General features: G+C 44.3%; 1 protein-coding gene across 2 annotated transcripts in view; it reads right to left on the bottom strand.

Annotated features, from left to right (window-relative positions):
• LOC111157160 (midline 1) overlaps positions 1 to 13,106 on the bottom strand; it is a 112,304-nt gene that overhangs the window by 23,445 nt on the left and 75,753 nt on the right. For both annotated transcript variants that reach the window (XM_022518429.1, XM_022518430.1), the window contains 2 exons: positions 8,067 to 8,215; positions 84 to 211 (listed from right to left, as the gene is read on the bottom strand). In XM_022518429.1, coding sequence (XP_022374137.1) covers positions 84 to 211; positions 8,067 to 8,215 — 277 coding nt within the window. The remainder of the gene's footprint in view (positions 1 to 83; positions 212 to 8,066; positions 8,216 to 13,106) is intronic.

Below are 13,106 nucleotides of genomic sequence, written 5' to 3'. Positions count from 1 at the left end.
CGCATGCACGCGCGGGCGCAAACACACACACACACGCGCACGCGCACACACACACACACACACACACACACACACGACAATACCTGTAAGGTAATCCAGACATTCTAGCAATTTCTTCTCTCGGGAAAAATCTAAGGCAAAGGTGTCAAATGTGTCATTGAGGTTGATTTCAGGAATTAGGACCTGGGAGGATGCAGTTGCCATGGAGACTCTGTAATTTAAACAAAACAACTTTTTAGAAATGTCAAGATGCCTGTCACCGTCACTGCCTGGGAATGAAAAAAAATAAAAGGAAAAGAAGGATCGTTTTAAAATGGGGCTGTTTTTACACGTTTTACAGGTTCAAAGAGAACCTGGGAACGGCACAACACAGCCAACACAATGCAAACGATCGAGCTTAAAGACGAGGCAAAGGAACTGGGGAAACAGTAGAATGGCTCCCCCCTCACACCGCCTGCCTTCCTTTTTACTGTCGGAAAAAAACTCCCCACGGAGGTGGAAGAATATTCATATCTCATGTTGCTGTGTATTTAACAGCCTGGCCCCCTTCACATCTAACCCCAGCAAGAAGCACATAGCTCCGGGCATTTCTTCACACATCTGTCTGGGAAACTGTTTGTTCCTTTCAGACCCGACCCTGCTCCACTTCAAAGAGGAGTCTCCAAAATTTCAAACTGCATAAAAGGCAAAGTGAAGATTAAAAAAGAATGTTTCCAGATATTGGATTAGTTTAATCAATTACTAGCTTCTCTCTAAAATAAACATTTAAAAAGGAGTTTTTGTCTGGCTTGTTTCGTTCTTCTTGTATTCTTTTTTTTTTTTTTTTTGCACCATATTCCCAACAGATGCCATGGAAAATATTCACGAGCTCCCTCACAAATTCCTCCCATGGATGCCCCATTTCCCCTCTTCATTTACGGTTGCTAGTGAAGCGTTCTCATTTGTAAACTATAAAGCAACGTATTGGTGAGTACGACGCTCCTGCTAGAAGAGAATCTTGTGCTATGTGTGTGTTAATCCCTCAGGTTGATTTGCAAAGTTCAGTTGCCAATAGCAGAATGTTTGAACTAATTAAAAATGCAAGCGATCCTCTTAAAAATGATACAGTTGCGGCATGACGTAAACCATGTGTGAGCGTCTCAGACCATGCTAGACCCGTGATCTTGCTGATCTGGGTATTTCAGGAAGTTCGGTAAACACCACCAAGGGCCAACTACATGCAGAGTGCTGTGTAGGGTGCTGGGACTCGGTGAGCAAAGAAATACTCTGAAATGGTTCATCTCTAAATCTAGTTATTTTCTCATTAAGAGTGCTGGTGCTCATTTATAGAAAGTTACAAAGCTAGCTAGAAGCTAGCCAGGAAGAGCTAGCCTAGGAAACTACCTAGCTAGCCAGGAAGAGAATTCTAGGTGTAAATTCTTCCATTTAATCTAGAAAAATTTCAGCCTGGTTACCTAAGGAGATCTATCTCCTCTTGGGTCTCTGAATGGCTCTTAAAACTGTATCTTATAAAGATGATGTATTTTGGCTAAAGAAATTATACTTGCGGGTCTATTCATACAATGGAATATTGTTCATGTGTAAAAAGGACTGAAGTACTGATAGACACAACAGTGTGGATGAACCTTGAAAGTGTTAACGCTAAGTGAAAGAAGTCTGATGCAAAAGGCCGTGTATTGTATGATCTATTTGTAGGAAATGTCCAGAACAGGCAAATTCCCAGAGACAGCAGACTGGCAGTGGCGGGTGGGGGCGCACAGTGGATGATGACTGCACAATGGGTATGGAGTTTTGGGGGGGTAATAAAAAGATTTTGGAACTCTTATTGCACAATATCATGAATATACCAAATACGACAGATCGCACACATTAAAATGGTTAATTTCATGTTCTCCGAATTTCACCTCAGTATATGTTACACCTGTGAAGTGCTCAAAATCCTTAGAAACAAAGTTTCTAGAATTATGATTCTGATACATTTCCAGTTCTGTGTCGGGAGGGTGGTAGACAGGATAATTAATAATGTAATAACCAGGATGATACTGGGATCCACTGATAAAAAGTTTGAAGAGGCAGAGACTCTGGAAAGAAACGTTTCAAGTGTTTGATTGAGGGTGGAGAATCTAAATTCACCACCTGTTTCACCGAGGAACAGTGAATAGCTGGGACGCCTAGGGGCCTCAGTCAGTTAAGTGGTGTCTGCCTTTGGCTCAGGTCATGATCTCAGGGTCCTGGGATCGAGTCCCACATCAGGCTCCTTGCTCAGCACGGAGCCTGCTTCCCCTCTGCCTGCCGCTCCATCTGCTTGTGCATGCCCTCTCTCTCAGATAAACAAAATCTTTTAAAAAGAAAAAAAAAAAAAGAAACAGTGAATAGCAGAGATGTGGGATTTTGTTGGCTAAAGAGCGCACCCAACGGGAATGGGCTAATTATCGTGACAAACACCTGCTAATTTAGACTGATGGATAAAGGCATGGTTATTAGGCGTTTTTCACACGTAGTCAAACTGTACTTAAAAAATGCCTTCCTTATGACCCATAATCACAAATCTCCTCAGAACTCAGAGCGATCCTGGGATCACTCAGCAAATACATACGGAGCTCTTAAAGCAGGCCCACATGTACTGAAGAGCCCGCAATATTTGCGTCAGTGCAGAGAAGTTAAAAGAAATGCTATAGCGCCATGTGAACTCCCCAAATAAAAATTTCAAAGTGAACCCCCAATTAGAATGTTTCATGATGTCCAGCAGGGAAAACTGCACCGAGCTATTAAGAAACGGGCGTCTCTCTGTCGCATTTCTCTGTCTTTGTTGTGTGGCTCAGATCTTGGGCTGAGAGGATCCCAGGCGCTCTGAGCAGACAATCTCGCTTTAGCGCTCTGCTGTCCAGGGACAGAAGCTTCTGTTCAGGTCCACCCCAAACAGATTTTACTCCCAAGTTTCTCCTGGTTCTATGGTCCACAGTTAACTAAAACGTGGTTCGGGCAAGTGACAGTGTTAAAAAAAAAAATGGCAATGCCTGCCATGTCGCTGGTGGGAACTTTGTGGAGTGGGAACGGAAGGGCTGAAAGTCCCTAAGCCTGGGAGGCCAAGACTGACAGCAGAATCTGGGCGGATTACTGCTGCTTTTAACACCTACACAGTTTTTTGATGGAAGGAGAGATATTTATCTTTGGCTACAATTTCAAATTCGTAATTGGAGTGACAGGCGAGGGCAGATCTGCCAAATTCAACATTTTAGGCCTTGTTTTTATTCCCCAAATCCTTGTTGCCCATCTTCTGGCCTTTCAGATGAGTTGCCAAAATCCACCAGGGCCATCAGCCTTAGGCCACTTTTGAAATTCTGTGCTTTCATAGTTTTGTGAGTCTGTGTGTGTGTACGTATATTCGCATGTGCGCTCATGCTTGTGGGTGTGTGTTAAGCTCTTATCATACTGAGGCAAATAAGGACATGTGTCCTATCCTGATGCTTAAGGGGGTGGCCTGCACATTACTTCCTGTTTCTGTTTTGACTTCGATGCTCCTAATCTCCGTGACAGTTTGCTAGGGCCACTTGGAGGCAATTTTCTAGAAGACGGACGTGTCTGGAGCTATGTGGCTCACAGGCTTTCTCTCAAACAGCCAATGCCAGGGGAAGATGTTCTATCCTTCCTGCCCAATATCCTTCTCCCCATGCCCGACCCTTGACAATGGCACGTAAATGGGTATCTCTTGGGCGAATGGGCAAATCACCACGGTAAAACCCAGTGAGGTCTCACAGCAGCAAAACGCGGTTTGCTTTGGTCTGCTCAGGATTTCCCAGATGCATTCGGCTCTGGAACTTTGTTGTTGTTTTAACACCAATTAACACCCTACCAGAACACACTTCAAAAACCACTCATCATATGTGCTTGAAGTCTTAAAATCAAGTGACATCTCTCCAGCGTCGACAACTGGAGGTCTTGGTTTTATATCCGGGGCAAGTCTGATGGATGCTTGAACTGCTTATGGTGTTGTAGGACGGTGCAGTCGGACACCCTCCTAGGAGCTCTGAAAAATGGGTACCGTTTGGAGGGAAGTTTCTTTTTACCATCTTGATAACTGGGTACTAAAAGTGATTTTAAGTTCAGATTTCTCATAACCAACTTTCTTATGCTTTGATTTAGTGAAGAGTTTGGCTTCCTTAAGGTAGTTGTATAAAGATAACCACACAACCATGCAGAAGACCAATGTATTAGTGTGACTTGGGAATATAGTGTGTTACGCACTCCATTTGTGTCAATTTAGTGAGTGGGAAGGAAGGGAATTAGCATTTGTTGCATGATCACCTTGGGACAGGAATCGGACTAACGGTTTTACCGTATTATTTCATTTTGTCCCTATAACAACCATCTTAGGTAGGAACAATCGACATGTTTTATGATTTGTTCACTCATTCATTTATGGCAGGCAGTTTGCTATGTGCCGGCACTTTCATGGTGAAAACAAGGTGGCTGGGGGTTCTGCCCGCTAGGAGTGTATGAGCGAAATTAGACTCCCAAGTGTTAAAGGAGCAGCCCCAGTGCTGGCCGTAAGTACTCCTAAGCAATTAGCACAGAGCCAGACACTTGACTCCAAAGCATATGCATCTCCTACAATGTAAAGCTTGATGGTCTCTCTCCTTTGGGTTTGGTTTTCTTTTTTTTTTTTTTTTTAATATGTCTGAATCGAACATCTTTTTGCAGTTAGATTCACACTGTAGAGGAACATACCTACTTTAAGTGATTCTAAGATACAGAAAAATCCCATCCAAGTCTCACTTTAGGAAGGCCTACAGGACTGAAAGTTTGTTCCGGGCTTTCCCTCCTCGAACAGAAGAATAAAGATGGTTTAGAAGTACACAGGTGCCAAAGCCCAAGGCAGACACAGTAGGAGGCAGAGAATTACAAAGTCATGTCCTAGAGAAGAATGTTTACTATGAAAAGGATTGAAGGGTAGAGACAGGCAGAGACCAGCCCCAGAACATACGAGGCGGGGCCCTACTCACATACTAAACTACGAGAACTTAAATCCAACAGACATTATGGATTATCTGCGATGCTGAAGTTCTGTTCTTAGGAGTTATCAGCAACAGTATTACAACTACTGATCGAAGCAGTTATTATGAGCCCAATTTTCTTTTTTACCCCTCTTTTTTAAAAAAAGGTTTTATTTCTTAATTTGAGAGAGAGGGAGGGAGAGGGGGAATGCATGAGCAGGGGAAGGGGGAGAGAGAGAGGGAGAAGCAGACTCCCCGCTGAGCATAGCTTCCATGCAGGCTCCATCCCAGGACCCTAGATCATGATGTGAGCCAAGTCAGATGCTTATCTGATTGTGCCAGCAGGGTGCCCCTTTGAGCCCAACACTCTCCGCAGAAAACAGCTCACAGGCAAACCCAAAGCATCACAGTTAAAAAGTGGCAGTGCTGGGATCCCAGCCCAGTTCCCCAGGTCCTGGTCCAAGCTCCCTGCCCCTTCACTACATTCCGGTCCTGGAAAGAGAGGAAGGCTCAGGAATTGACCAAGAGGATGGACAATGGACATGGGAAGAGAGGGGCCGTAGGAGCAGAAGGACAAAGGTTCTTGGCCAATGGTTATAGGCACCACGTCTTCAAATCTGCTGGAAATTTAGCTTTCTCATAAGCAGGAGGCTGACTTCCTTATGTCTGGGTTCAGTGAATAGTTTTGCTTATTTAAAACGATTTTATAAAAGTACACATACAATCACACCAAGAACTATATATTAGTGAGGCTTGAGAATATACCATACAGTTGACCCCTGAACAGTGTGGGGATTAGGGAACCCCCACTCAGGGGAAAATCCATGTGTGACTTTTGATTCCCACAAACTTAATTACTAAGAGCCTACTGGTGACCAGAAGCCTCACTGATGACATAAAGTGTCGATTAACACAACTTTTGTATGTTATATGTATTATACTCTGCATTCTTACAATAAAGTAAGCTAGGGAAAAGAAAATATTACTAGAAATATTAAGAAATCTTATTATGGAAAATATTATTGAGAAAATACATTTACAGTACTGCACTATATATTTTTTAAATCCATGTATAAGTGGACCTGAGCAGTTCAAACCCATGCTAGTCAAGGGTCAACTGTATTCTACAATTCATCTGTAGAAAGAAAAAATCAAAGTCATCTTTCTGTTCTTGAAGAGATGGGCTTGTTATAGGTAGAAGTGAATGGGACAGGTTATGACCTGCCGGATCTGTGGAAGATCACATGTAGACATTCATGCACTCACATTTTATTTCAAAGGTAGGTCTTCTTCCAGAATGTTCTATCCCAACTGTTATGGGGCCACATTCTCTCCCCTCAATAGCGAAGAGTCTGTTCGTATTACACTTGATGAAATTTTTAGGGATTACTGAGAAATGCAGCTCACAGTAGCCCTTTCATCTGGACACCTCATGATTCGTAGCTGGAGAAGAGCGCTCTTGGATCCCAGTTGGAAAGCATGACGTAAGTGTAAACAGGGTCTAGCAGAGTGGCCTAGGTACACGGGAGTATTAGCGCCATTTGCAGTTTTTAACCTTAGGATGAACACAGAGCAACTGGATACAGTCCAGATGGGCGCCACAAAGACAAACACTGGGAAACCAGGAGTCATGAGCAAAGACACCGGCTTCTCTTAAGGTAGGGAGGCGATCATTTTAAGGATATAAAAGCGATGATAAGCAGCTGTGAGCCACGTGCTTTGGAAGACATTAAGTATCGTAACCATCGTAACCAGTCGCGGAAGAGTTTTTCTCAAATATAAGAAATAACACAATGAAGCTGGCTCGATACAGGGCCCGAGGTATAAAACCGCTGTACATTGCTCTAACTAAGAGAACAGTAGAAACAGAAATGTCAATGACTACCTCTAAGCGCTATTTTGAGAATTAGCACGGTGTCTAACACAAGCACGCACTCGATTAATGTTAGTTCTCTCTTTCTTTGAAGAAATGCAAGTGAGAAGATGGTGAGTATTTTTTCCCCCTGGGTCAGGCGTTGACAAAATACAGCCAGAGGGCGAAATACCTGTTGGGGGAAATGTTTCTGGAAGCCCAGGCACGCCCGATCTTTTCTGTGTATGACAGGGCGCTATGGAGTTACCATGGCAGAGCTGAGTAGTTGTGAAGGAGACCTTATCACCTGCAGAGCTGAAAATATTTCGTCTCTGGCCCTTTATCAAAGCGTGCAGACTTCTGCTCTAGGATAAACACCAGCATGAATGAACTGTCCGGGGTTGTCCGGTGATAGCGTTCTATTATTGCTTTGCGTAAGGGGCAGGTGACTCCGAAAATGAGAATGAATGAAAAGTCAAGGGCATCGGCAGGGGTTGGAGGTACCATTTCGGTGGAGTTTATGCCAATCGGGACGGGCAGCGAAGAAACACGGACTCCCATCAGTTTCACTGCTGAACTGACCAATGGAATAATGTTATCTTTAGGTTCCCTACCCCAGAATAAAGGATCCTTTAAAAGAAAGAGGTATGAGACTGACAGTTGGGTCCTTTCTCTCCCACATGAGTCAGCTTTGACCTTTCTGACGAGCAAAGCTTTTCAACCAAATAAACACAGGTCTAACAGAGCACAACACCTGGGCCTTGGCTTTTTTTCCTTCTCCTTTTTAACAGAGGAGCCCTGAGATGGAAGAAAAGATTCCCTTTCATGTCGGTGCCTTCAGTTTGACTCTTTGTTACCAAGTGCATGATAAGATCAGGGCTGAGATTCACAATAATTGCCATTTCTGTGCCACTGTAAGCTTTCTCCCCTGCCCCCCACCACCCCCCCACGCCCCCTACCCAAAGCAAGGCTGATTTTATTCTCTCTAACTGGTGGACTCTTGTTTCAAAGGCCTTGAACTCCAGGGCGCTACTGAAAAGGCTTTGCCATGTCAAAGGGACGCATCTTTGGCTGGAACAAAGCAACTCAAAGGCTCTATTCTCCCTGGTACTCAGCCTCCAAAATGAAAACAAAAGCAAGGCGAGGGCAAGGCCAAGCAATCACTCCGCAGACACAGGAGGCCAGCGGCTGAGAACTTCCCGGCAGCCCCCACAACTCACCTCTCGGTGATGCTCTTGGCCGTCTGCAGGAAACGCGCGTGATCGTTCTCCTTCAGAGAGTGCTCCGCCTGGGAGATGAGGGAGGCCGACCGCTCGATGCACTGTTTGCAGTTCGCAATCTGCTGAGCCAGTTTGCGAAGCCTCATCACCTTGAAAAGAGGCACGGAGACGGTTAGGTGGGTGGGCTCGCCGAGGGAACGCGCACCGGGCTGGACGCTTCTGGATATGTGCGTCCCGCTGCATGGAAAGTTGTCCTTCGATAAACATCCGAGAGCGGGCAGAGAACTACGGGAATCCCAGGTACGGGACTCCTGGCTTGGATAGTCTCAATCTCCTTGGAGAAGTGTCGCTAATTTGTTTTATGAGAAAATACTCTATTGTGAATTGCTTCCTTGTTGATGGGGAAAAAAGGTGCTGCCTAATGGCAAGTTGCAAGGGTCACCAGACCTCTTCCCTCGCCATTCCACTCAATCACTAGAAGATGGCAGTGACTGCTGGGACCTTCTCTATCTCGGGTTTTTGGCTGGGCCGTCAAGAAACTAAGACATCCCGGTAGGTGCAAATGGCTTAAGCAAGGACCATTTTCTAAAAAGGTCTTTGTGATCCGCATCATAAAACCGTGATGGGAAAACATGAGGTATTACTATTTCCCACACGATCTAAAACTCATGTGTTAAATTAACAGAAAGAGAGTGTTTTTTTCCATTGATTAATATTTTTCCTGTTGAGCAGATGAGAGAAAGCCAAAAAAAGCACAGCTGGGCCATTTCCCCTCACTGGGAACGTCATTTCCAGGCACTTTGTGCTTACTTGATAACTAAGAACTATTTTGATAAGCATTTCCCAGTCGGGATAAAAATGCGTTTGGTTCCAACCGCCACTCCAATTCCTGATTCTGTCTTGCTTGAAAACGACCCTCCGACGTAATTGACCGTGACCTCGGGGGTAGGCCAAGATAAGTGCACGGTAACCCACTTGACCATTCGCTCCGGTGTCTGAAATGTGCCGGGAGATGAAGCCCTCTGGCCGGAAGCCAAGTCAAAATTAGACTGCTAATTGGAATTGCCGTGTGCCCAATGGCCCATCCACACAGCCTGGGACAGGTCTTGGCCGGCTTCAGGATCATTCCGGAATGGAAAACAGCCCTGGGTGAAAGGGTAGGGAGGAGGCCAGTTAATCTGTCTTGCAGACAAGGGTGGCTCCGGGTCCCTCCAGAATTCCTGCTAACTCCAAGAAATTCCTTCTTTCTCCAAGTCATCATTATCATCCCCGTGCAACTTTAATCGAAGAAAAGGAAGGAAGGAGATGTCAGAACTTGAGGCCTGTATGGAACATCTGATTCCAGCTAGGTTGTACTGCAGCAAACAAAGGAAATTCATGCTGCACTGGGAGGCAGCAGCCGCAAGATTTCGGGCAAGAGTGAGAAAAATTCCTCAAAGGAGAGAGAGAGATAGGAAGTGTCAAAACCTTGGAGCAAACAGCCTATGAGATTAAGGCTGGTAAAAGACTTAACTCATTATAATTACAGCGACCAACTGCAGCAGATGAACTGTGTTCATTAGTTGAATGAAAGAACACTTTTTTGACACCGAATTGAATCTAGCATTTAACATGGTTACATCCAGAGGTAAAGCTGAGAAAGGCCTAGAGTCCAATTCAAGATGTTAGAACACATCCAGCAGAGGAAGGAGAATAACTTAGAGTCCCCAACAAACCAAGGGAATGAAATACTGAAGCATACAACGGAATTAAAGATGTTTAATACAATTCTAACGAAAGAAATACAAGGTCCAAATCTTCCTTTAGAACAGCTCTGTTGGTCACTTACCCTTTTGGTATGCCTATCTGTGATCCCACAGGCACCAACGCTTGAATTCTATTTTCTTCCTTCTTTTATTCTACCATGACATTGGAAATTAAAAGTGGCATCAAGAGGAAAAGATAAAAAACGAAGCCAAACAACAGCCCTAAGTCATGTGTTAAGCTGAAGCAAGCCAAAATGAAGAGGCTCCTTTGAAAACGGAGGATGCTTTACAGAAAAACAACCGTTAGCATCATTTTAATTTTAGTTCAAGTGTACAGTTCCACTTCACACGCCAGATCACAGCTTTTCAAAATGGTGTGCACAGGAATCAGGAGGAATCTTTGGAGAAGAGACACTTAGAGATATCTGGGCTCACTCGCCATATCCTCTAAAGAGTTGTCATCGGCAGAGAGGCTCGAAACTGCATCTCAGCGGCCAAAGAGCTGCAGGTGCTGGGTCAGTGGTCAGGACGAGCATGGAAAAACTAAACAGAAGAGGAGAGGAGAGGAGCGAAGAAAGTAGCAGAGTGCATTCCCGATAGAGAAGGCAAATTCAGTTTTGCAAAAACTTTTCGTATGCGTGCGTGCTGGATTTCATGTCCTCTCTATTTTCTCCTGGGGGCTTCGATTAAAAAAGAAAAGAAAAGAAAAAGAAAAACACTACTCTAAATCAGGTGTTCACAAACTATGGTCTGTACGCTGTATTCAGCACACCTCTGCCCGTGTCAATAAAGTTTTATTGGCATGCTGAAACAGTCACTCATTTATGACTCATCTATGGCTGCTTTCATACTACAACAGACACCTCTCTTCTTTACAGAAGAAGCTTGCCAACCTCCGTGATTCTGATCAAACGGCCCTAATCTGAACCACACTCCGGGACACGCTACCCTACTTGCTACGACACTTCAAAATCAGACACCAAGCATTTAGCGAAATACTAATTTCATCCTTAGAAAACACTTTTTTATATACTATTTTAAAAGTCTGACAAGATGAATAAAACTTGATATTTGAAAAGAAACACTGGATACTGACACGTAAGAAGATTCTTTATATGTATGTGTCATTATCACAGGGGTCATTTTTCCAAGTCGGCCCTGTTCTTTTGTTCCTTTGGGAAGTGTTGGTTGCACGTTGTAATTTCAGGAATTCGCTCCATACTCATCATGGAACTAGCCTGCCAGTTGAATCTCCTTTCAGTGAGGACATGGGCCAAATATACCGATTTATTTGCTGTTTATTATACCTTGAACATGCTTTAAAAAGCAGCCCTTCACTTTTCTTTAAATGCATTTTAAATGCTTTTAATATATGGCCTTTATATACATTGTAGGATTCCCAGCACCAAATCGTCATGTCCTAACAACTGAGCCTCGGTTATCACAAGTCTCGGCATTGCCAATGAGGTCTGACTTGGCGTTTCTATAAGGCTCTAGAAAAGCCCGACCATGTAGTCCAGTTAATTATCTTACATTTTGGAGATTTAGAGTACATAAAAGCAGCGAAGAGAAGGGACCCTTTCTCTCTGTGGCTGCGGCCTTCTACCATCAATCTGTGTCTGAACATAAAACACGTAATTTACTCAGTCTGGAGTCTGTGGCCTGCTTTTCGTGTGTTGACATGAAATTTATCTCCTACTACCAAAGAGATAAGACAATTTTTTCCCAGGGAGTCTCATGGCTTGAGACTCTCCAGTCCCTCCAAGGAGAAAGGCTGCTGAGCTCTTTCTTTCGAAGACTGCACAATGGTCTGAGAGCAAGCATTACCAGTATGTACCCATGGGTCCCAACCCTGCCCACCTGGCAAGCCCCCAGCTGGAGGATTTGTGGTGAGTCTGTTTCCATCGGGTCTAATGGCCTCGTGATCCATGCCAGAGACACATGGCGGCCGAGGTCACGAGGTGAATGAAATTCACAGCGTGATCCCCATGGTCCCGCCAGTTCTTCTTCCAACTCCCCACTTGCAAGTGCCTGTGAGAGGGCCCCATGGTCCCTTCTCTGGATTCAGCGTCCTCAAGACCACACAGACACCAGCCTGGGCGCCCTCACCAGGCACCAAGTCCATACTTGGCCTTCTCTGCCCAGCACCTCTGCTTCCCAGCGCGCTGGTACTCACGCTCTTGTCTTCTTCGCAATGTATCTCTGATACCGCATGCCCTGGCCAGGGACTCAGTCACTGTGAATTCCGAGGTTTGGGATCCCCTAGCCTTCAGTGATGCACCAAATCGGTTAACTCACAAGAAAGCCAAACTGGGCCTCATCTTTCCCAAGTAACGTTTGCTTTCTAAGACTGCCTTCTGAGAGAACGTCCTCAAGCAAGTGTGTACTTCTCAAAAAGTGGTCAATTTCAAACACACAGATGATTTTTAAAGTAATATGATGAATTTCCCTATGCATAGTCCCAGCTTTATCAAATCTCAAAATTTTCATCATATTAACATAAAAGATTTCTCAGAAGGAGGAAAAATATTATTGATAGCATGGAAGCCCTGTGTGTCTGTCCCTAATTTCATTCAAGTCCTTCTCCAGAGGAAAACACCTTTTTGAATTCAGGGCGTATCACTCCCAAGTATGTATGCGGGTCAAAACACTGATGGGATATTTTTTATAGTTTATCGAATTTTGTGTAACAAGTCTCACTCCATGCAAAGCACTGTAAAGCTTGTTTTTTTTTTTTATTTGTCCATATAGATATGTATCACCCTAGTTCATTAATTCTGAGTTTTGAAGACTGTTCCGTTACATAAATATACAGTTGTCTTATAAACAGCTTTGTTGAGATATAATTAACATACAACAACCTGTATATATTTAAAGGACAAATCTGGTTTCCAGATATGTGTAAACCCATAAGATAATGAACACAGAGATCGTGCTTCCATTTTCCTCCTGCCCTTGGTAATTCATCCTATCCCACCCCCGGCTCCGCCCCAGCCCATGCTCTGTCACTTGTCCCTAGCCAACCACTGATTTGTCTTCTGTCACTGTAGATAATTAGAAAGTATGTTTCTAGGGGCACCTGGGTGGCTCAGTCAGTTAAGCGTCTGCCTTCAGCTCAGGCCATGATCTCAGGGTCCTGGGATCAAGCCCCACATCGGGCTCCTTGCTCAGCAGGGAGCCTGCTTCCCCCTCTGCCTGCTGCTCTCACTGCTTGTACTCTCTCTGACAAATAAATTAATTAAATCTTTTAAAAAAAGAAAAAAAAGAAAGTGTTGTTTCTAAACTGCCACATGAA

The sequence above is a fragment of the Enhydra lutris genome, unplaced genomic scaffold, assembly GCF_002288905.1.
Source record: "Enhydra lutris kenyoni isolate GAN:26980312 unplaced genomic scaffold, ASM228890v2 scaffoldscaffold52, whole genome shotgun sequence".
Lineage (NCBI taxonomy): Eukaryota > Metazoa > Chordata > Mammalia > Carnivora > Mustelidae > Enhydra > Enhydra lutris.
Note: the sequence above shows the minus strand (reverse complement) of the source record. Positions and strands in the feature narration are given on the sequence as shown.